The 24,456-nt window shown below is 33.9% G+C and overlaps 3 protein-coding genes across 3 annotated transcripts in view; 1 reads left to right on the plus strand and 2 right to left on the minus strand.

Moving 5' to 3' along the window:
* Nucleotides 1-1,228: 1,228 nt before the first annotated feature.
* On the plus strand, nucleotides 1,229-9,984 carry LOC108912759 (eukaryotic translation initiation factor 3 subunit B). The gene is made up of 6 exons (XM_018718138.2): nucleotides 1,229-1,400; nucleotides 1,626-2,128; nucleotides 2,404-2,636; nucleotides 5,366-6,207; nucleotides 7,424-7,726; nucleotides 9,609-9,984. The coding sequence occupies exons 1-6, from the start codon at nucleotides 1,268-1,270 to the stop codon at nucleotides 9,701-9,703; spliced, it is 2,109 nt and encodes a 702-aa protein (XP_018573654.1). The 5' UTR covers nucleotides 1,229-1,267; the 3' UTR covers nucleotides 9,704-9,984.
* A 2,899-nt stretch (nucleotides 9,985-12,883) lies between these two features.
* LOC108912753 (acetyl-coenzyme A transporter 1) lies at nucleotides 12,884-18,542 on the minus strand. The gene is made up of 7 exons (XM_018718132.1): nucleotides 18,084-18,542; nucleotides 17,605-18,031; nucleotides 17,336-17,550; nucleotides 17,141-17,282; nucleotides 14,014-14,180; nucleotides 13,731-13,955; nucleotides 12,884-13,674 (listed from the first exon to the last, which is right to left on the minus strand). Exons 1-7 carry the CDS (start codon nucleotides 18,300-18,302, stop codon nucleotides 13,498-13,500), a joined length of 1,572 nt encoding a protein of 523 aa, XP_018573648.1. The 5' UTR covers nucleotides 18,303-18,542; the 3' UTR covers nucleotides 12,884-13,497.
* Nucleotides 18,543-19,320: 778 nt separating this feature from the next.
* LOC108912758 overlaps nucleotides 19,321-24,456 on the minus strand; it is a 45,206-nt gene continuing 40,070 nt past the window's right edge. Inside the window, exons 11-15 of the mRNA XM_018718137.2 lie at nucleotides 23,460-23,583; nucleotides 23,183-23,401; nucleotides 21,668-21,759; nucleotides 19,723-19,812; nucleotides 19,321-19,668 (exon numbers count right to left, since the gene is read on the minus strand). Coding sequence (XP_018573653.1) covers nucleotides 19,609-19,668; nucleotides 19,723-19,812; nucleotides 21,668-21,759; nucleotides 23,183-23,401; nucleotides 23,460-23,583 — 585 coding nt within the window. The 3' untranslated portion in view covers nucleotides 19,321-19,608. The remainder of the gene's footprint in view (nucleotides 19,669-19,722; nucleotides 19,813-21,667; nucleotides 21,760-23,182; nucleotides 23,402-23,459; nucleotides 23,584-24,456) is intronic.

Below are 24,456 nucleotides of genomic sequence, written 5' to 3' on the forward strand. Positions count from 1 at the left end.
GCTTATTACCTTGTAAGAGGTTCTACTTAACCCAGATCTCTTTAACGATTGCGAAATAAACATGGGTAATTAGTAGTCCGCTTTGGAATACCCACCTCTAATTGCAACTTACTTGAAAGGAAATAATGTTACTAAGTACATAGGCATAATAACAGCGAATAAAATCAGCAAATATGATAGGGTTGAATAGAGAGAGGACACGCACGAGGAGAAAAATTACAGAATACAAACTAAAATTGGATGTGGATTTAAAATTTTTGAAATTTGCGCTCAAAAATTAAGTTGGTGCGCCTGCTATTGTAAAAATGCGCGACAAAGTTAGGGCGCAGCCTTTCAAATAGTTCCTTCTCGCGTGTCAAAATGGCGAAAAAGAAATTGGACGATAAAAATAATCAGAACGATGATAATACGAAAAATGAAGGTGACTTATCCAACGATGAAGAGCCAAACTTTAGTGATCCTGAGGGATTCGTTGACGACATCTCCGATGAAGGTATTTCCTCTAATTATTTCACCTACTGCAACATGCCCCATGCTCTTGTCAATATTTTTAGCCGAAATCGTTATTNCTAGTTACCTTTGGAGGAAGAAATACCAGAAAAAATGTACCTATTGGCAGTAAGAAACAAGTTGTGACACAAAAGTGGTCACAGTGTATATGAATTAATGATCCTGGGAGCTATATCGTAATATTTTGTTGTATGCTTTTAAATCTTGACGAAAGTAAATCATAATACGTATAATCAACCTATTCCCATCTAGAACATGGCCAGGCCATATTGATTTATAATTATGCAGTGCAGTTATCAAGAAAATTAGGCATTAGATGATTTATTGCCTTTTCCGTTCCTTAAAGGGTTGGTATAATATCTTAAAAGCTTAGGGCGCAGCCAGTTCGTTTGTATACGCTTATTACCTTGTAAGAGGTTCTACTTAACCCAGATCTCTTTAACGATTGCGAAATAAACATGGGTAATTAGTAGTCTATTTTGGAATACCCACCTTTAATTGCAACTTACTTGAAAGGAAATAATGTTACTAAGTACATAGGCATAATAACAGCGAATAAAATCAGCAAATATGATAGGGTTGAATAGAGAGAGGACACGCACGAGGAGAAAAATTACAGAATACAAACTAAAATTGGATGTGGATTTAAAATTTTTGAAATTTGCGCTCAAAAATTAAGTTGGTGCGCCTGCTAGAGTAAAAATGCGCGACAAGGTTAGGGCGCAGCCTTTCAAATATTTCCTTCTCGCGTGTCAAAATGGCGAAAAAGAAATTGGACGATAAAAATAATCAGAACGATGATAATACGAAAAATGAAGGTGACTTATCCAACGATGAAGAGCCAAACTTTAGTGATCCTGAGGGATTCGTTGACGACATCTCCGATGAAGGTATTTCCTCTAATTATTTCACCTACTGCAACATGCCCCATGCTCTTGTCAATATTTTTAGCCGAAATCGTTATTTACACACTTTATTTAGCATAAAATCAGTAGTATATTGGCTGTCATAATCTATCCAAATAAAATATTTAAGATTCTTGTTGGACTAGCCCTAATTTCCTTAACATATGTGTAAAAGTGGTTTTGAGGTTATGTGAATTGGTTTCCTTGCAGAACTACTCGGAGATATCCTGAAACAGAAACCTAAGGAGACTGACGGCGTCGAAAGTGTCATAGTAGTGGATGGAGTGCCCCAGGTAGGCCCCAACCGCATAGAAAAATTAAAATCGGTTTTAAATAAAATCTTCGCAAAGTTTGGGAACATAGTTAACGAGTTCTATCCCGTCAATGCCGAGGGGCACACGAAAGGTTATATTTTTATAGAGTACTCCTCACCCGTACACGCTTCCCAAGCAGTAGCATTATCCAATAACTTTAAGCTAGATAAGCAGCATACCTTCCTGGTGAATCTGTTCACCGACTTTGCGAAGTACGAACAAATCCCTAACAAGTGGGATCCGCCGGAGCCCCAGCCGTATCAGGGACAAGCCGATTTACATTATTACTTGTTAGAACCGGACGCGTACGATCAATTCGCTGTTGTCACGGCACAGGGGCAGTCCGTTCAGATATGGCAGAATACTCAGCCTGACCCATCGTTGGTGGAGGACAGAGCGGTAAGTGAATGGATCCGATTTTCAGAGACGCCTCATTTTATCAGTATTTTATGTTTGCTTCAAAATTAATGCACCATATCAATATCAAAGTTGACTTTCTTGTGAACGATTACAAAAAACAATTTAAAAAAACTACATTAGGGACATTATTGAAGAATAAACCTATAATTAAACAAAAAGATCATCAAAATCAGATTAGCTGTTTTTCAGGAAATCAACTTTGAAATTATATGTTAATTTCGATGTAAAGTGTGCCACTTGTGAATTTTTTTTAGAATTGGTCTCAAACGTACATAAAGTGGTCACCCCTGGGTACATATTTGTCCACTTTCCATAAATTGGGTATAGCCTTGTGGGCGGGTCCAAACTTTTCCCAGTACAAACGGTTTGCTCACCCCGGGGTACAGTTTATCGACTTTTCACCTTGCGAAAAATACCTGGTGACCTATTCGCCGCAGGGCGATCCGCATAACGCTGAACAAAAACGTATCATCATCTGGGACATAAGGTAGGGCTCCTTATTTTGTTTAGATATTGCAGTGAGGTGCTACATTTTAACATATTTTTTTTAATATTACGGCTTTTCTGACATCCGTTGATGAAACAATCACATTTTATTGTTCGCGGTCACGTTGGCAGGAGTGGTTTGGCATCAAGCATGTAATACGTTCAAATAGCGCTAGAGATAATTCTTGTGTTTGCACTGTTGTCATTGTTAATGTGTTTATTTCAGTTGCTTGCTAGACTATTAGAGTAATAATTTTAGAAGATAAATATTTTTAAGATATGTAATTTTCAAGTTTTTATTTCCTCTAGATTTATTAATTTTATTATACGTTTAGTCAGTTTATAGTTGTGTTTCAATACCAATCAAAGCTGATGGATATAATAACTTATAATGGTACATTTTTTGTCTGTTTTATTGACTTCAATCAAAACATCAAATGTATCAAAAAAGTATTCAATATTTCTCATATCAATTTATAAAAAGGAACAGTGTCATTTTACAAATTAGAGGCAGGGTTTGTAGCGGTCTGGAATACCTTGAAAAGTCGGGGAATTCATTATTCTTCTTAAAAAAAATAGGGAATTGTCAGGGAATTTTAAAATTATTCATGAAATTCAGGGAATTTGACGCGTTTGTTACTGGAAATTTTGTGAATGCCGGCCTTGGGTTCTTGAAAGAGAAGACTATTTGTGGTTTTAAAACCTTTATAAGAGGTTCTTTGGGTATAAGAAAGATTATGGAGTCCAGTCTAGAAAAAGTTTAATGCATAAACATCAATGTGTATGTAAAAATGAACTACAAGTGACCTGGATTTTTTTTTATAAGTCGGGGAAAACCTGGAAGGTCATTGACACAGATTCACAAACTAAACCAAGGTTGGCATGATATATATCAATGATATATATCCGATATATGTCATTGATATATATCACGATATTTATTCCTTGATATATATCATGATATTTATAAAATTTATTTATAAATAATTATTCCTACTGGTTTAAAGTTGCTAAAACTGTTAACAGATGGCAGCAAAACCTTATGTTAATCATTGAGGAACGTGTTTATGTGATTCCCCGAATTTTTCAACAAAGTAAAATTGAATGAATATTTTTATTTCATTATTTCCCCAGGTCTTAGTCAATTCGAGCAGGTGCTGTGTGTTTGTATTTGTTTTAATATTTATGAAGTTTATGTTAACTTGGTGTAAATTGGTTAGTTTTAGTAGTACCTAATATTCACGCTAATATTTTTTATTAGTTTCAGAATTTATATTTATTTTTTCATTCTTGTTTTTGATATATGGAATAAAAATATTTACCTAAATAGTTTCTTAATTTTATTTTGCTACTATAATATTATACATAAACTAATTAATTAAAAACAATAAATACCAAGACTTGATATATATCGGATATATATCAAGATATATATCCGATATTTGATATTTATATAAATATCATGATATTTGGCAACCTTGAATGAAACCCAGTGCTTTGAAAAAATAGTATCGGATATTTTTTATTAAAAACTTGAAATGATTTAGAAAATTATTTAAAATCTAGCTATTAGTAGGTACCTTCATTAATTTTTTATTTTGTACATTCTATAAAACACCAAAAATAATTGTTTTAAAACAAATTAATTTTAATTACGAGCGTGTATTTCTCCATATATCAATATTAGTTAATATGTAATAAACCACGTAAAAAAATATAAATTTTTAAAAAATACTCGAAAATCTTTTTAATGTTTAGTGCTTTGTCTGCATATACAGGATATCCCGAAATTAATGCAACAAAATTTGATCATAGATTCTTAAGACAAATTTAGGGGACCCGTATTTTTTATTTTCGTCAAGTGGCCCCCTCTTTCGGAGTTACAACCCCTTGAAATCCGCCCCTAAGAATAGACTTTTTATATCTCAGAATCCTGTTGTATGAGAATCACTATATTTGGTACACGAGAGTTTTATGACATGTGGAATCTGATAGTGCTACACTTTTTGGCGGGGAACCCCCTTAAGGCACTATTTCGTTGGCCCCCATGTCTCGAATAAAAAAAATTTGGATGCTTTGACTTTCTTAAAATTTATTAGTTCCCTAGAAAGCCATTGAATTTAGAAACTTTTTTGTCTCTTGATATTTTGTTCGTAAAACAAAATGTTTTTGAGAAAAATGGTAAATCACGATATGCATTCGAACACATTTTGACATTTTTCTCAATCCCTTAAATTTGTCTTAAGAATCAGTGACCAAATTTTGTTGCATTAATTTCGGGACACGCTGTACATAAAAAAAAATATGGTGATAAATTTATTTATGCCGAAAAGGTTTAATATACATTTATTTCTGAATTGTCAGTTTGTCTGGATTTTAGATCAGCACTATGCGAAGAAAACCAATTTATATAATCATCAATGTTTTGTGTTTTATTATAACATCTTCAGGATTATACAATTATTGTTTTTTTATCAGTCTTAAATTAAACAGAATAAGGACTTTTCTTTTAGAAATGATGGAATTTTTCACATCTTCTAAGTCTAATTTAAAAAAAGAAACCACCATTAAAGATGTTTTAATAGAACGAGATATCGACGAATATAAAAATTGAATTTGTTTCCATAATACTATAGACGCATATCTGTTAGTAGCAATAAAACGAATTTGGCACTTTCCTTAACACAACCGTTGCCGATACATTAACCTTACTTTGACCGTTATTTCTAGAACTGGCTTGGAAAAGCGCTCGTTCAACCCCGAGGGCCCGTCAGCCTGGCCCATCTTCCGCTGGTCGCACGACGACAAGTACTTCGCCAGGATCGGTCAGAACAACGACGCTCTGCAGGTCTACGAGACGCCCTCGTTCGGACTACTCGACAAAAAATCCATCAAAGTAAACGGTATCCGCGATTTCAACTGGTCCCCCACCGATAACGTTGTTGCCTACTGGGTGGCGGAAGACAAAGACGTACCCGCTAGCGTGACATTACAAGAATTACCCAACAGGAACGAGATAAGAAAGAAGAACTTATTCAACGTGGCCGACTGTAAGATCCACTGGCAGAAATCCGGCGACTACCTGTGCGTCAAAGTCGACAGGTACTCGAAGGTTCGGAAGGAAAAAAGCGAGATTAAGTACTCGGGAATGTACTGCAACTTCGAGATCTTCCACATGAGGGAGAAGCAGATCCCGGTCGACAGCGTCGAGTGCAAGGAGCCCATCCAGGCCTTCGCCTGGGAACCGGTCGGCTCCAAGTTCGCCATGATCCACGGCGAGTCGCCCAACATCAATGTCAGCTTCTATGAGGTCAGGATGGGTCAGGCGCCGATCCTCCTGAAGAAGTTCGAGAAGCGAGCCTGCAACCACCTCTTCTGGTCGCCGGGCGGGCAGTTCATCGTCCTGGCCGGGCTGGGGACCAACGGCGGCGGTTCTCTGGAGTTCGTCGACACTCACGAATTTCTGGTTATGAACACGACGGACCACTTCCAGATGTCCGATGTCGAGTGGGATCCGACGGGACGGTACGTTGTGACCGGCGTGTCGTTCTGGAAGACCAAGGTGGACACGGGTAAGAGTTTTGATTTGGTCGTGTTGTTGTAAACCCCGATTTTTTGCTGTTGAAACTTGTACGTGTTTCGGTAGTTATACGCTCGGGGAATAGAGAAAACGCAATCGGAAAGGGGGCTTGTGACGTGAACCGAGCTTTAAATTTCGTTTGCGTAACAATTTTTTCATATAAAATAGTCTCAAAAATTACAGAATAAAAAGTCCTAAATTTTTAGGAGATTTTACAATAGTCGTAGAACAAAAAAAAAATTGAAACTTGAGTCTAATTTCGGATACTCGATAAAAATTTGGTAAACAGGCCATAATTTTAAGTATTCAATACCCTTTATTTACCTTTTATCTGTTATTTACCTATTACCAGTTATTTACGTGTTACCCGTTATTTACCTGTTACCCGTTATTTATCTGTTACTCTTCATTGACTTTTTACCTGTTATTATCTATTACCCGTTATTTACCAGTTACTCTTTATTTACCTTTTACCTGTTATTTACCTTTTACCAGTTATTTACCTGTTACCCTTTATTTACCTTTTACCCTTTATTTACCATTTACCTGTTATTATCTATTACCCGTTATTTACCAGTTACTCTTTATTTACCTTTTACCTGTTATTTACCTTTTACAAGTTATTTACCTGTTACCCTTTATTTACCTCTTACCCTTTATTTACCATTTACCTGTTATTATCTATTACCCGTTATTTACCAGTTACCAGTTATTTATATGTTACCCTTTATTGTAGCTGTTATTATATATTACCCGTTATTTACCGGTTACTGTTTATTTACCTTTTACCTGTTATTTACCTTTTACCAGTTATTTACCTGTTACCCTTTATTTACCTTTTACCCTTAATTTACAGTTTACCTGTTATTATCTATTTCCCGTTATTTACCAGTAACCCGTTATTTATCTGTTACCCTTTATTTACCGTTCATCTGTTATTTACCTATTACCAGTTATTTACGTGTTACCTGTTATTTATCTGTTACCTTTTATTTATCTTTTATTTGTTATTTACCTATTCCCAGTTATTTACCTGTTTCCCCTTATTTATCTATTGTTACTCTTTATTATTATTCTTACGGGTAACAAGCAATTAGCGAATAAACTGGTTCTTAACAAATATTGAACGGGTACGCGAGTCCTTAATGGGTAACATTTAATTAGCTGCTGAACTAACTTTTCCCCCTTAAAACTTATACGCTTCCTAGGATACTGGATCTGGTCGTTCCAAGGCAAGATCCTCAAGCGGATCAACCTGGAGAAGTTCGCGCAGATCCTGTGGCGGCCCAGGCCGCCGATTCTGCTCAGCGACGAGAAGCAGAAGGAGATCAAGAAGAACCTCAAGAAGTACTACCCGCAGTTCGAGAGCAAGGACCGCATGAGGCAGTCCAAGGCGTCCAAGGAGCTGATAGAGAAGAGGGCGGCGCTCATGGACAAGTTCCAGATGTACAGGGAGGAGAAGGTCAAGCAGTACCTGTCGAATAAATCGAGACGTATGGCGTTGAGGAATAGTAAGTTTTTTCCCCCGTTTTTGTCTTGGGTTCGTTTTTTTCCTGAATTATTGCCGTCGCGGTTCTCTGTGTCGCGGCGGTTAGTCACTCAGGATATATAAATCGCTGTTTGTTCGGTGTTTGGGGAAGCTTTGATGTTGCTTCCGTGGGAAAGGAGCTAGCGACAAATGTTTGGGGTTAAAAAAGATTTGGATTATACTGCGATACCAAAACAAGTAGGCATCGAGTCATCGTCAACAGGTAGATTCGTGCGACGGGGAAAAGGTGTGCAGAGATTGCATTTCATGGGTTCAAAAAATTATTAAATAATGAGGGTGTTAATGATAATACTGATGCACTCGACATATGAAAATTCCATTCCGTCTTTATTTTCATTCACCCAGAATTTGTTGCTTAACTTGTTCGATGTTTTATTATTTTTGGACACTTTTTCCTCTATGTCCCTTATGTCTGGTTCTTGTTTTTGAACCGATTCTTCTATAGCAATAGTTTTTATTACTACTGTTGCTATATCTTGTTCTGTCTTTGCTATATCTCTTCTTAATTCTTCTTTCCACTTTTGTGTTTCTTTTCGATGTCTCCCTTAATATCTTGTATTTTTTCCTCTAATACTTTCACCATTGTTTTCATATCCTCTTTTCTTTCTTGTTCGATCCTTTGCAATTCTTCTCCGATTTTTTAAAAATCTTCTTTTCTCCCTTCTAATTTTTGCAAATTCTTTTCTCCCTTCTAATTTTTGTAAATCTTTTCTGCCTTGTTTAAAAGTTTCTTCTAATCATTTTCTATCTTCCTCCTGTCTCTTGCGATCTTCCTGTCTCTTTTGATCCTCTTGTATCGTTTTCATCATTTCTTCCAACATACATGCTGCATGCATGCTGGTATCTGTCTACTTGCTTCCATTGATCCGTCTTCTACTATGCTTTCTTCCTCTGGTTGTGATTCAATTCCTGTTTGTTTTCCACTCCTTAGATCCATTTTGTCATTTTCTCTGTGTCTTAGTTCAAAATTTCCGCTTTACTACTGTGCCCCACGTTGGGCGCCAAAATTGTTAAAAAAAATATGACTTGATTTGGCTTAGTTTGAACTGCATTTGATTTGAATTGAAATGAAGTGAATTGAATGGTTATGGAATTGAAATTGATTGGGCGCCAAAATAAGTTTATTCTTGAAATATTAATTTTACTCAATTCCTGTTTGTTTTCCACTCCTGAGATACATTTTGTGTCGTTTTCTCTGTGTATTTGTTCAAAATTCCCGTTTTACTATTATGCCCCACGTTGGGCGCCAAAATTATTGAAAAAAAATATGACGATTTAATTCAGTTTAAATTGGATTTGATTTGGATTGAAATAATTTAATAGCACTCCGCGTTTTTTTTTCATCTAAAATGACCCTTTGAACGGTTCATGCAATAAAATTGCTTGAACATCCTAGTTCTTTTTAACTCTGTTTTTTTGGATATAATCAATAGCCTACGAGGTGGGATTTCAAGTCAACTCTTGCGGCCTCATACGTCTTTCTTCTTGAACACCATAAGCGAAGATAGAAGTAGGGATATGTAACAATGTTACAAGTGTGCACACACAGGTTGAAGATATTACCGGAACACTATGCGAAATGAACGGCACATTACAATTGCCGCAAAATTATTTTGTCCGATTAAGAAATAGTTTGATTTCATTTATGACTCGCTGCCTGCTGATAGGAGTATGGACAACCAGTCCAAAGTTAGAAATAACAATACTAGATGGCGACTCTCATAAAATCCCTGTCATGCTTATTTATCCCACAAGGGAGTGTTGCCATCTCTTATCATCAAATTTAAGTTCTATTAACTTTATAAATGCGTAAACGAGGATATTAATTGTCGATTGTTTCTTAGATATCGATACCGACGAACTAGATGCAGATACCGAGAACGTAGAGGAGGAGATCGTAGAATTCTTTATCAAAGAGGAGATCACGGTACTCGACTAAAATATTCAGGGATATTCGTGTTTTTTCCCGTACACGTCCGCAAGCGACGTGCGCTGGAGGTTAACTGTAAAGTAAATCTTAACAAATCCAAACCTTTTAATTTTTTTGTCTTAAAAATCAGAGTTTTTTTTTTGTTGTATTGTAATATATATTTTTTGTATTAGGGGACTTTTCGCCGTTGACTCAGAAGTTTTATATTTATTTAGTTTCCGTCGGAATGTACTTTAGTTGTATTGTCAAATATCCTTTGGTTCATAGAATAATAAATTTCATACAATATCGGGGGTGTCTTTTATTTAATCGATACATTTTCTATTTAATACTACTTGTATTTACTTTGAAAATTAAGTTGGTTATTTTTTTCATTTTACCATTTGCCTGAATAAATTTGAAAGCACTGTGCACAGCTTCCTGTGTACCTTAATATGCAATAGCTTACTAGATCCAGTAACGACTAGATGGCGCCAGTACTGTTACCGACACGCATAGAACAAACAGGTAAGATTGTAATTCCTGTAAATAATTGCGACGTCAGAATGCGACTATCAGAGCCATCTACGGATCTAGAGTAGAACTATGTGTTTAAATTCAGGAAACTGTCAATAGATGGCTGTCTGTGTAACATAATTACACAAACTGTTTTATTTTCCTGAGATCTCAGTTAATCTCGTTTAATTGAATTATTATCATTCAAAATAGTAAAAACAGATTATTATAATTGATTTACCCGATTGCTAGGTAAAATATTAACAGAAAATAAATTAAAAAAGATGTGCAGCATTCCATCCAAATCGACCGCTTTTAACCCTGACCCCTTTCGATTTGGCTGAAACTTTTTTTATTGTTTTCCACCACATTGAAAACCTCTTGAGAATTTTTTCACCCAACTCAAAAAAAGTTATGAAATTTTGAAAAAAAATAGCTTTTTTTCTAAATAACCATAACTTTTTCAAAAATTGAGTTTCGGGACGTTCAAAATTTTTGTTTTTAAATGTACTTTCTGAAAAAAAAACAGATCGAAATTATCTGAACTTGTTTTTTTTTTCAAACAAAATTTCTCGATGATTACGTACCACTTTTGAATTTTTTTTCCTATAAAAACTGACATTTTTTATAAATCTTTAAATTTTTTGATAATTTATAAAAAAGTGATTTTTTCGTTTTCTATTTTTCTTTATTGATTGAAAAAAATTTTTTTTTTCAGATAAGCTTATTTCACACCATTTTGAAAATTTTTGAAAATGTATAGAATCCCAAAATTGAAAAAAATATGAAAAATAATTGAGTGGCAAACATGAAAAAAATTCGATTTTTTTTGAAAAATTAAAAAAAAATAGATCGATTTGAATAATTTTTTTTGTATTTATTTTCGAAAACTACATCCAAAAACAAAGAAAATTAAACAAAAGTTGTTATTTGGTCTATTTTTGGACGAACAATGGGCTTTAAAAAATACATGCAACACATTTGAACTCAAATAAATCATTTTGAGGCCATCCTCTTTTGACTTTTTGAAATTATCATCAATCGCTGCGTAGAATAAATTTTTTCAATGTTGGGGTTCTATATACATTTTCAAAAATTTTCAAAATGGTTTTATATGAAATAAGCTAAATTTGAAAAAAAAATATTTTTCAATCAATAAAAAAAATAGAAAACGAAAAAACCACTGAAAAAATTAGAGGATTTATAAAAAATGTCAGTTTTTTATAAGAAAAAAATAATATTCAAAGATCGCAATCGAGAAATTCTCGTTTTCATTTCGAAAATTGAAAAAAAAATACAGTGAATATAGGTCCAGATAATTTTGATCTATTTTTTTTCAAAAAGTAAATTTAAAAACAAAAATTTTGAAAAAAACGTTCCGATAACTCCATTTTTGAAAAAGTTATCTATATTAAAAAAAAAAAGTCAAAAAAACAAATTTTTGAGAGGAAGAAAAAAAAATGAAAAAAAACTCAAAAGAGGTTCAAAATAGGAGAAAAAAAAAAAAAAAAGTCACAGAAAAAGAAAAAGGGCAAAAGGAAAAAAGGGCGAGATGGCGCGGAAAACCCCACATATACACAGAACATACACAGGGAGACACAAAACATAAAAAAAAAAATGGGAAAAGAGACGTCACAAAAAAAAGGGTAAAAATAGCAAAAACCCGGGGTCTCAGAAAAAAAAATAAAAAAGGTAGAATATTCAAAACTCACACAGCGCGGCGACACAAAAGTCTAGAGCAACAAGAGCGATACGCAATACGCGATCTCTCTCCACGTACCCCCAGACCATTCCGAATACTGAAATCCGATGTTACTATTAACGTTTTTGTTATAGTGTTTACATTAGTTTTTTTATAAAACAGAAGCTCCTTTACATTAAAACAATTTTTTTTGGAGAAATAAATACTTGTGCAATTAGATATTGTTTTTAGACTTGCGGTAAAATTTGGAACAACAGTATATTCATAATTTGTTTTTGGTTATCGAACTCAGGTATCATACTGATACTTTGTTTTCCAGGGCGTTATTTGCGTTGAAATTTCTTCATTATCAATTTCAACCTTTCATCTAATGACACGAACCAGTTTTATTGCATGTCAAAAAAGTTATTTTGACGACGAAAACTATTCTTGAAAATGGGGCTACATTTTCAAATACTTTGGTTGTTTCTCTTAAGAGGGCTCTATAGCAAATAGCCAACCAGCAATACATTTTTATTTTTTTATTGATTTTATTACACAGTTTGTCTAAATATGAATCAATGCACAAATAACAAACTTTCCTCCATTCGGACACAGATTTTCTATAAAATAGAGTTAGTTTTGAAACTCGAATTACTCTTCGTTGTAAAGAAATTTGTAATTTGCCGCTTTCGGCATCGTAAATTACAAATTTCGTTACACCAAAAAATTATTTGAGTTTCAAACCAAGTCCATTTTATAGAAAATCTGCATTAGAATGGAGGAAAGTCTGTTATTTGTGCATTGATTCATATTTAGACAAACTGTGTAATAAAATCTACGAAAATGTATTGCTGGTTGGCTATTTGCTATACAACTGTCTTAATAAAAACAATTGAGTGCAATTTGCAGAACGTTTGTTTCAAATTCATATTTGTTATTCATTTTCTATGTTTTGGTTAAATAAGTTCGCGCTTTTGTAGAAGGGTAGAGGTTGTAAATAAAACAGTGAAGTAAAAGGAGGTTTTATTGTAAATCAGTATTGTCAATAATTCCACTTTTTAAAATTAAAATACCACAACCAAATCGTACCCCATAAATGCGAAATGCCTAATACAAAATCGGTATTTTTAATCGCCCACCCTTAAGAGGATTGCGTCAAAAATAAACCGGGTCTCCTTAAGACGATTTTTAGAAAATGCAAGAAGGAAACAATTTTTGGAATAAAAACGAATTTTCTCTTCACTAATACCTATTTAATAAATAAAGGTAAATGTGAATGACGTGTTTAGTGAATAATAGAAACTCTGGAGAATTTCGACATCGGAAATCGGAATGACTAAAAAATTTGATCACACCCTATACTTAAAACAAACATATGTACAAATACTCAATAATTTAATACACAACGCTTGGTAATATAAACTAAACGAAATATCCAACAAATATTAAACGAAATTTCCTAAAATCCACACAACAATAACTTTTTCTATAACTAGAAACGATGTAATCGAGACGGTCCGCCGTCTCAACCTCTATCAAATGTGTACTTGTTTACAAAAAAGTATTTACAAAAATATAATTTAAACTTCCTCTATTAGTGTACATCACGGCTATATTTCTCTCACTATCTGTCCCGTTTCCTCTTGTGCAGCTTCCAAGCGTTCTCGTCCAACGACTGAATGTATCGGATCTTCCTCGAACCCCACAGCAGCCACACAAAGCCGATCACGGCGCATATCACAGTCTCTATGTAAAAACCGTCCAAAGTTGTCACACACTTACCACCCTTACTCAAACAGAGCTGAAAAAAACATTTCAAAATAAATTTTACATTTGACGATTTAAAAACGCTTCTACCTCTTTCTCTACGGCATTTCGGCAGGAATTGTCCATACTCTCGGCACCCCCTTCGCACTGCTTCCAGGTCAACGGGTCCACAAAGTAAAGGGCCAAAATACCCGGCCAGTTACCGCCCAGATTCGTCACGGTGTTCAGGAGCGTCATGTAAGTGCCGCCCACCGACGAGTCGCTGATTTTCGCGAAGAACGCCATTATGGAAACGAACATGCAGTAAACGCACACCTAAAATCACAAAAAAAGTCCATTTCTCGTCTTAGAATTTGCATTTTCGTAGATTTACCTGATGGAGGGCGTAACAAATGACTAGAAACGTCACGTATAGGAACGGGAGGCCTTCCATGGCATCGGGTACAAGGGTGGGCGTTATCCACACCAGAAACGCTGCGATGAATCCAAATACAAGCCTGTACGGTATGGCTTTTAGGAAAATATCGAGCGGTCGAGGTCCTAAAACCAAATTAATTTTTTTTCTATAGCTTTTAAGAAAATATTGACAAGTTGAGATCCTAAAATCAATTTAAAACATTTTTATATAATGTTTAAGAAAATATCGAGGTTTTAAAATCAATTTAAAACGTTTTCTACAACATTTAAGAAAATATCAAAGTCCTAAAATCAATTCAGAACATTTTTCAATACTCTTTAAGAAAGTAGAGGGGTCAAGGTCCAAAATCTAATTTAAAAAGTGTTTCTATAACATTTAAGACAATATAGGGGTCCTAAAACCAAATTAAACATTTCTTCTGTAGCTTTTCAGAAAATATTGACAGTTTGAGATCCTAAAATCAATTTAAAACATTTTTCTATAAAGATTAAGGAAATATTGAGGTCTTAAAATCAATTTAAAACGTTTTGTATAACATTTAAGAAAATATCAAAGTCCTAAAATCAATTCCGAACATTTTAATATATTTTTTAAGAAAGTATAGAGGGGTCAAGGTCCAAAATCTAATTTAAAAAGTGTTTCTATAACATTTAAGACAATATAGGGGTCCTAAAACCAAATTAAACATTTTTTCTACAGCTTTTCAGAAAATATTGACAGGTTGAGATCCTAAAATCAATTTAAAGCATTTTTCTATAACGATTAAGAAAATATCGAGGTCTTAAAATCAATTTAAAACGTTTTCTATAACATTTAAGACAATATCGAAGTCCTAAAATCAATTCAGAATATTTTTCTATACTTTTTAAGAAAGTATCGAGGGGTCAAGGCCCAAAATCTAATTTAAAAAGTGTTTCTATAACATTTAAGAAAAGATCGTGATCCTAAAATCAATTTAAAACATTTTTCTATAACGATTAATAAAATATCGAGATCTTAAAATCAATTTAAAATGTTTTCTATAACATTTAACAACATATCGAAGTCCTAAAATCAATTCAGAACATTTTTCTATACTTTTTAAGAAAGTATCGAGGGGTCAAGGTCCAAAATCTAATTTAAAAAGTGTTTCTATAACATTTAAGAAAAGATCGTGATCCTAAAACCAAATTAAAAATTTTTTCTATAGTTTTTAAGAAAATATTGACAGGTTGAGATCCTAAAATCAATTTAAAATATTTTCTATAACATTTAAGACAATATCGAAGTCCTAAAATCAATTCAGAACATTTTTCTATACTTTTTAAGAAAATATCGAGGGGTCAAGGTCCAAAAACTAATTTAAAAAATGTTTCTATAACATTTAAGACAATATAGGGGTCCTAAAACCAAATTAAACATTTTTTCTATAGCTTTTCAGAAAATATCGACAAGTTGAGATCCTAAAATCAATTTAAAACATTTTTCTATAACGATTAAGAAAATATCGAGGTCTTAAAATCAATTTAAAACATTTTTCTATAACGTTTAAGAAAATATCGGAGTCCTAAAATCAATTCCGAACATTCTTCTATACTTTTTAAGAAAGTATCAAGGTCCAAAATCTAATTTAAAAAGTGTTTCTAAAATATTTAAGAAAATATTGTGGTCCTAAAACCGAATTAAAAAATTTTTCTGTAGCATTTAAGAAAATATTGACAGAGATCCTAAAATCAATTTAAAACATTTTTCTATAACGATTAAGAAAATATCGATGTTTTAAAATCAATTTAAAATGTTTTCTATAACATTTAAGAAAATATCGAAGTCCTAAAACCAAATTAAAAAATGTTCTATAGCTTTTAAGAAAATATCGACAGATCGATGCCCTAAAACCGATTCTTCACCATGAAACAAACCAAATAAACATGAAACCGTAAATCTATATTTGACTGAAACAAGTATACAATTTCAAAAACAATCTGTGTCAACAGTACATTTCCTCGATCCAAGAAATACAATTTTCCTTCTCTTTTTTCTTATTTTTCTTCTTCCTTACAACCGGCTTGTATTTTACTCTGGTTTTACAGACACTACACTTGTAAACCTTAAACGTGAACCAGCTGTTGCTTCTTGTCCCACTCATATCATTAATAATATCCTCGTACAGACGTATGTTAGTCAAGTGTCGGCCAATGAATAACTTAAAGACTATATCAGGAGGAAAACGTTCCCCGGCAAGCCGAAACGTCAAGTGAGAACCGAACTTTTCGAAAACCTCAGCGTGAGGGTAGCTGACGCATTTCAGTAGACTAACAGGGTTCTTTTTCGATATGGAATACAACGATTGTTTGATTTGTTTGAAGATACGTTTGTTCCTCACACCGAGCAAAAAATTCTGTATGATTCTAGCGGCTTTTCGTCGTTTTATGTCGTCTTCAATGTAATTGTGCTGGTCTCTGATATAATTATCACATATATTATTGATGTTTTCTATCAAATATTCACATGGTAGTTCTTCTAACAAGTTGCTTAGTTCGATACTTGATATCGAGTTGTAAGTCTTGGGTTTACGATATTCTTTCAAGTAGTAAGAGTGGTCGGTTTCAAGAATTTGGAAAATGTCGTCTGGAAATGTTGACATGTTAACTAAAATTTTGATTGGAAATGTCATCTTGAAGTATTTGAAGCCAAAATTAGTTAAACAGGATTTAAAAAAAATTAAATACGAATTAGTTGTTTCGAGTCGAGTTGAATACTATTTTCAGAAAATTTTTGTATAAATACATCCCTTATCAATAGAGAAGTGAACCTAAAACTTATCTAGTACAACCAATGTGTTATTTGTAGGTTATGTTAGGTTATGTCTACATTTAATTATGTAACTTTGAATATGGTTTTATGAAACCTTTTTTTTATTGTAGTTTTGCACTCCGCAGGCCCGTTAATTAGTTTAAAAAGGTAACACGGGGTAACATTGATAAGACCGCACATACAACTTAGTAGTCCGGCGCTGCACAGTGGCGGCGTAGACAAGAATTTAAGTGCAGTATAAATAACAAATGAATTAATAATAGAATTATTTACAGAGACCTGTACATACCTGTCGTATATTTCGCAATAACCAGAGGCATAGCCAACTGTACGGGAATTAGGGGTATTGCAATCAATCCTAGCCTCTCTTTCGGTATTCCCGATTCTACCAATTTTAACGTCATTACGCTGTCGGTCGAAGAAAATCCTATCTGAAAAAAATATTTAGCTCCAATACTTCAACCTTAGGTATTTCACACATTACCTTGCAAGTTAAAAGTATTAGAACGAGCATCTGAACGGAGCGTAGATTTAAAATCTCTTTAAGCGAATTGTATGCCGTTTTGATGTCCCTATCCGGCACTTCCATGTGCTCAGGGTCGTGCGGTTCCACTTCCCTTTTCATGAAAGCCACCAGTGTGGTGGTAATTAAAAACACCCAGCCCCAAAAGTACAAAAATCCCGGCAAAGTTACTATTCCTAAAAAACCATCACAAAATAACTACCATTTACATATACTTAAAAATTTCATACCTTCTTTCTCCGGGGTGCTCCTTAAATACTGATTGCAGAACGTCGGTGATTCCAATGCCATGAAAAGGACGTAACTTAAGAAATAACCGGTAGTCTGTCCAACGCTATTACACGTAGAGGCGTGTCCAACGTTTTGTTTTTTTAACATGGTCAAAGCCCAACCGTCCACTGCTATATCCTGCGTGGCGGCCAAAAAATTCAAACAAAAGAACAGTAGGGTTAAAATTTCGATATTCGGCCCAGTGCCTTCGTTACCCAACCACTGAGTAACGTGCCCGGACAAGAGCAGCATGAAAGCCCCTATTAAGTATTGCGTAGGTATCAACCACGTTTTCCTTCGTCCTATTCGCATGGAAAATATAGCGTCTACCAAGGGGGCCCATAGTAACTTTAAACTGAACGGCCAGGAAACAAAACTAAACTCTGCCTAAAATGGATTACGATGAACTACTTAAATAGTCCTTTATGCCTCTATTTACCTGTTGTTTGTAACTAACTCCTCTGTTCTGTAAGATCATAGGAATGGCGGCGGTGAGCCCCAAGGGAATTCCTTGTAACGTGTAAAGGAAAAACAACAGCAGGATGTTTTTTTCGTCGCCTCTTATGTTGCTTCGTGGAATAATCTGAGGATATTCACCGTTTTCCATAGAGGACGAGATGGTATCTCTCGCCCTGTTCTTTCTTTCTTTAACGTGCATGTTTTAATTCAAAACTGTACAATTCCCTAATTATAAATTTAGAGGTTAAGCCACGTCATTTAAAAAAAGCATATGTGGAAGTAGCCAGTGCATAAAAGCCCATAAAAATGCAGTAGAAGTTGTTATCAAACCTATTAAACGATGCTGGAATGTGTAATAAATCCTTGTTTATTTAATTTTCATTTAATTTTCAAATACTGATTTGTGGACATCGACAATTTACCCGTACTTGACGTTTACTCGATATATAGTGACGTTAATTTTTTAAATATTTACGTTGGTATTATTATTGCATATTGGTACAACTGCTTCTAAATACAGAGCGTTTTATTTGTTCCTTGCCTTAAGCACCCTTAAGTATAATGAATAACTCTGGTCACAGTTTAATGATTCCCCCTGCCCGCTAACCTTTTCTGTTTCAGAGACCGCCAGGATCAAGAAACGAAGACACACACACACACACACATACACACTCCCCATACCCTACTTACTCCTCCCCACCCGCGCTAGCCTAAGGGCCACCTTAGCAAAGCGCATCCCAGGCTGCATAGCCGCACTACCCTACCCAACCATACCACACAAACATGACACCACCCCCGGGGTTTACACAGCCGGCGAAGCAAGAAGAGCGCCAGAAGAAAGGGCCCTAGCCGGCGGGGCCCAGCCAGGACAAAAGGAGGTCCCACAAAGCGCCTACACCGGCCGCATTTGCGGTCGGGGTAGACGACGGATGGGGTCCACCTACGAAGGCTGTCCAGGCCTACACGAGATGAGGCAGGATAAAGAGGGATAATCCCCCTCGATCCCAAATCATTGAGGCCAATTTCTAGCCATGGAATAATGGCGAGTTTAATGATATAGACAAATTATAAACAAATTTATCGAAAATAAAAAACGGAATCAGTCACTTGGCTGCTGCAAAATAGTTATTTTTGGAAGTTTGCATTGATTCCTTTTTTATTTTGTTTGTAAATCTCTATTAAAAAGTTAGTTTAAGGAAACAAAAAAACTCGCTCTATTTAAAAAAAAGTTTATTTCTCTAATTTCTAATGCTTTACATAAAATACGATTTTCTGTACATATAAATAAATATTATTTAGTAAAAATGTCTTTAAATAGGTACATCAAGAATAAATAAAAAATAACACAGCACATTCATATCATCATTGGAATGTATGACACTGACTTAAAACTAAATAATATACATTAATTGCTTATAACATCTTATTTTATAGGTATTATAAACAATTAGGTATGCGACACCTAATATAAGAATAAATTTACATTACTTCTATTAAACTATTTGTTAAAAGTAGCTTTCATTTCTCAGTCTCTTTATAAAAACTGGCTCGGTATCCTCATCCTCCTACAAAACAAGAAAATTTAGGGGTGAAGTTAATAAGACGATACAACTTCATACCAGGAAATACGACGGAGTTTCCATCTCGACCGATTTATTTACGCCTCCCTCCTTACAAGTGAGCCAATAGGTGTCCATGAGCCCCTTTCCCTGTTATAGCGAGATAATAATTTTTTTTGTAAATAATATCAAATAATAGTAAAGCGTGTCCGTAAACAATTGCTTAAGAGTAACCAGGGATGTTCGTCAAAAATATTGCTTAAGAGTAGATTGCGGCGACGCGGCGCGTATGTGTTTTGTTTTGAAAGTTGTTTACTGGCGTCGTGTATTAAAAAACTCTTCATTTAAACTTAAAAATGATCGGAAATTTTGTATTTAATTACTATTTTGGAACTAATTATGTATTAAGTGAAGTGTTTTTCGTTAAGTGGACAATTGCAGCAGTCTTTGAAGTGATGGAATATACTAGAGACAAGATTTTTCTGAAGGTGTCATTCGATTTTTGGATGTGTTGTAATCATAGATCTTGTTAGCTTATAAGGTGTTCCTTGATAACCACCCATTTTTAAACATTAATTTGTTTATTACTGTAAAATATGAGGAAATTGATGGCTCACTCCAAGCATTCTGTGACGGCCTAATGTTAAATTTGCAGGAATTATTACCTGGAAAAAATATGACCCTATAGGAAATTGATTTTTAAGTTGGGTCTCTTTATCTTTAAACTTGATCCAAAATGGCCAACAGGGACAAAAAAATTCGCAAATTTGCAAAATACGGTTTTTCTTAAATAACTAAAAAACTATAGCTTCGATAAAAAAATGTTAAAGGAGAAAGTTGTAGGTTTTAAAAAGATCTATCGACTGATTTTTTATATGTACCTATCGATTGCTTTATTATTTTTCGAGATATGTATATATAAAAAAAGTCGTTAAAAATCGGGTTTTCCATGCTTGCTATTTACTGTAAGTATAGGGTGCAGCAAGGCAAAAAAGTACTTTTTTGACAAATTTAAAAATACTAATTTTTTTTGAAAAAAAAGACGTGGAAAATTGTCTAGATCTTCTCAGCGGATGGCCCCACAGTAACGATTTTCGGTTTATTTTCTTCGTAAAGAGTTGTGTTACCATGCTATTAAATAATTTTTACGATAATATTAATTTTGAGAATAAAAAATGACTGAAAAAGTTGTTCCTTTTTTAGGCACGTTTTTTTTTTCAAATAATTATTTCAATTGTTATTAATAGCTATTTATGATTAAAAGTAAGATTTTATTTTGTGAGTGAAGATGATTAAATAACGAGCGTAGCGAGTTTTTTAACTTCACGAACAAAATAAAATCACTTTTAACACGTATAACATACACTATTTTTTCTACAAAACTGTTAAAAGTGGGCTTTTTCACAGACAATTAAAAAGCCCACTTTTAACAGTTTTGTAGAAAAATGACTTTCTGATATTTTTTCACGAATTTAAAAAAAAGTTTTTCTACGATCTTCTGGTGTCGAGATATTTTTTTTAATTAAAAAATAAACTAGAGGACGCAAATAACATTTTACAGCGATGCGCGATACTTTGACTCGAGTTTAAAGAAAAATAAACTCGACTTAAATTTAATTTCCTATACGATATTTTTTTCCAAGTAATAATTTCTGCAAACATTTCTATACAATGCTTGGACTATGTGTAACCTTAACTGACTTAGAATAACGAGGTTTTTAAAAATGTGAGACTAAAATTGTTAAATAATCGATACTCAATTGTTAGCAAATCATGGTAGATTTGCTAAATGTAATATTTTTTTATTTGTCTTAGACAAGTATTGAAATTAACACACTGCATCTTTATAAGCTTAAAGAGTAAAACCCCCAGTATTCTTTCAAAAGAAAATAATATCCAATTTTTTTTAAGTATAGACGTAACATCCTGTATGTATTAGATAATTGAGAAAAAACTGGTTAAACTTATGGTGTCACGTTTTATTATGGTGAGTTAGTAATTGTACCTTAACTTCAACCAGCCCTCTGTGCTCCATTCTATATCCTCCAATGGCGTCTAAAGCGTTCTTCATGTCTAAGCTTATGTGAATTTTAGACGCTAAAAACGAGAAATTATTGTTTTCGAATAATTTTACCACAGCATATGAAAACCAGCAAATTCAGATGAGCGGTAATCGTTATAAGCGCGCTTAGTAGACTGCATATAGTTTTCAGTGTGTAGAGAAAATGAGCGTGATCTCACAAAATCCAAGGCCGATTTTAGGAGTAAAATTCTAATATTTCATATTAGGGATTTTTTGAGAAAAAATATATTTACACCACTGGATTCACGACCCCCCAAAATGGGCCAATACCAAATTTTATCAAAAATTTTTAAATAATAACGATTTTATAGCCAAATCAAAAATTTACAAGTACTTTTGTTTCATTAATTTATTGTCGTATCAAGTTGTCCATGAAGCATAACAAAAACAAATAAATGAAATTAATTAAACTCTAGTATTGTGGTATTATAATAATTAACTATTAATAATATAATATAGATAATTATATTCTTCTATCGATCCACAATAATTAACTATTAATAATATAATATAGATAATTATATTCTTCTATCGATCCACCATTTACTTCTATGCACTTTTCAATTCTTTTACGTACCTACGTTCGTAATTATTTTTTGTATTTGGTTTGGGGTAATGTCTGCACAGGCTTGTATTATCCTAGCATGTAGTTCATGTACACTTTGTGGCCTTGATTTATAAACTTTATTGTTTTAATAAATCCCCAAAAAAATCTAATAGTCTCAAGTCCGGAGATATCGGCGGCCACTCAATTAAAGGATTATTTTGCCTATCTAACAATTCTCAAAATGTTCGTGTAACCATTCTTTCACCACAGCAGCCCATTTTGGAGGGTCCTGAATCCAATGGCGTAAATATATTTTTTCTCAAAAAGTTCCTAATATGAAATATTAGAATTTTACTCTTAAAAACGGACGTAGCACGCCTTGGATTTTGTGGGATCAGCTCATTTTCCTTCACAAAGCAAACTTCATCAAGCTCTACATCTTATTCGGTTAAAATCGCACAATAAATAAAGATTTTACGATTTTCTAAATTGGCATTATTGCCATTTGAAAGTTGACATTTTTTCAAAATTTTTTTTTATTCTGGCCCTACTGTTATCAGAAAAGCATTGTGGCAAAGAATAATGGCAGCAACAAATTAGGCATATTCTTCCGATATTCTTAACAGTTAGAAGAAATTTCTTAAAAAGATGTCAAAAACATAAAAAAATATGTTGCTGATACCTGCAATAGGTACTTGTCAGATATACAGATGCACCTCTTCATTGGCCAGCTTGCTCGCCCGACTTAAATCCACTAGATTTTACCATCTGAAAAAAAATGAAATCTACCCCTTCCCGCTGACCCCAAGGGAAACGTTTACTACGATTTTTATCTATTTTAAACTGCCGATTTACATATGCTGTGATTCTACTTCGCAATTCGACATTACCTTCCCCTGTAGACTCCATTCGAGACGCCGTATTCACGGTGTCCCCAAACAAGCAGTACCTGGGCATCTTGGAACCCACTATACCAGCAACCACCGGGCCCGTGTGGGCCCCAGATCGGATCTGGAGGCGTTCCGACTTCCTGTGGGGGATTTTGAACTGTTTCGAACCGGCCAGAAGGTCTAGGGCCATGCTAGCAATCTCGGTCACGTGTTTGTTTCCTAGAAAATTAATTTGTTGAAGTTAGTGCTTAATCGGTGGTAGGTGGAAATAGATAACCATTTTTCACCGGAAGTCCAGAGGCCACCATGTACGAGTCCCCTATCGTTTCCACCTTGTAGACGTCGTAGCATTCTATCCTTGCGTCGAACTGCTTGTAGATTTTGTTAAGAAAAGTAACAACCTACAAATATTACTGTCAGTCATTGTGATAGTAGGCCAGTCAAATTGTCGAAAATACGTTTTTTTTTGCCAAAATTTTGTTCAGTAAGCATTAAACTTTATCCCAGCTGAATGTTAGGGCTTCATTTTCAAAATGGTGTCCTAAGTTCGCAAAAAACAGTTTCTTTATTTAAAAAACTAAACATTTTAGAATTTGTAGAACTTTTTATATCAAAAATTTTGAGCCCAGTAAGATGTCAATTGATAAACAACTATATTAGTTATTGCAAAAGAACGGCTAAAAATAATATTTTTTTAAACTTCTTTAAAACGAAAAAAGACTTATTTACGAAACTTTCAGAATTACACCAGGCAAATAAAATTTTTACTAGAAAAAATTCCTATCCGCGAGATTATTGTAAAATTGTCTAAAGGAACATAATATAAGACATCTCTCATCTCGCGAATCAAAAAATTTTAATAGCTAACTTTTCTATTTACACAAATAAGTGAGGAAAACAGTTTCTTCACTTTGCAGGGAAAACCATCAGATATACTCATTGTTATTTTTTCGTCGAGCTACCCAGTTTTAAAAAAAATAAGTTTCTACGATGAATAGAAGCCGAGATATTGCAAAATTTTACAGCGCGCATCAATTTGAACTTTGGATTTCACTTTTCTCGCGCGCGCTGCTCGCTTGGACGAGCTTCCCCCACCACCACGCCGGACATTTTACTTACCAAGCCTTCTCTTTTCAATAAACTTTATTTTGCGAAAAATTCAAGTCAATGTTTATAAACAATTGCGCTACGATTATTTAAAAAAAAAATTCTTATCTTGGCTCCTGTTGGTCGTAGAGGGTGCTTTTTTTTAAATTTGTATATTTTTGCCAGCT

Source organism: Anoplophora glabripennis, unplaced genomic scaffold (assembly GCF_000390285.2).
Source record: "Anoplophora glabripennis isolate ALB-LARVAE unplaced genomic scaffold, Agla_2.0 scaffold883, whole genome shotgun sequence".
NCBI lineage: Eukaryota > Metazoa > Arthropoda > Insecta > Coleoptera > Cerambycidae > Anoplophora > Anoplophora glabripennis.

Coding starts and splice junctions, on each gene's coding strand:
- LOC108912759 (XM_018718138.2), top strand. CDS start 1,268: ATGGCGAAAAAGAAATTGGACGATAAAAATAATCAGAACGATGATAAT. Junction 1,401..1,625: donor TGACGACATCTCCGATGAAG/GTATTTCCTCTA, acceptor GTTTCCTTGCAG/AACTACTCGGAGATATCCTG. Junction 2,637..5,365: donor ATCATCATCTGGGACATAAG/GTAGGGCTCCTT, acceptor CGTTATTTCTAG/AACTGGCTTGGAAAAGCGCT.
- LOC108912753 (XM_018718132.1), bottom strand. CDS start 18,302: ATGCACGTTAAAGAAAGAAAGAACAGGGCGAGAGATACCATCTCGTCC. Junction 17,551..17,604: donor GAGCACCCCGGAGAAAGAAG/GTATGAAATTTT, acceptor ATGGTTTTTTAG/GAATAGTAACTTTGCCGGGA. Junction 17,283..17,335: donor TAATACTTTTAACTTGCAAG/GTAATGTGTGAA, acceptor TATTTTTTTCAG/ATAGGATTTTCTTCGACCGA.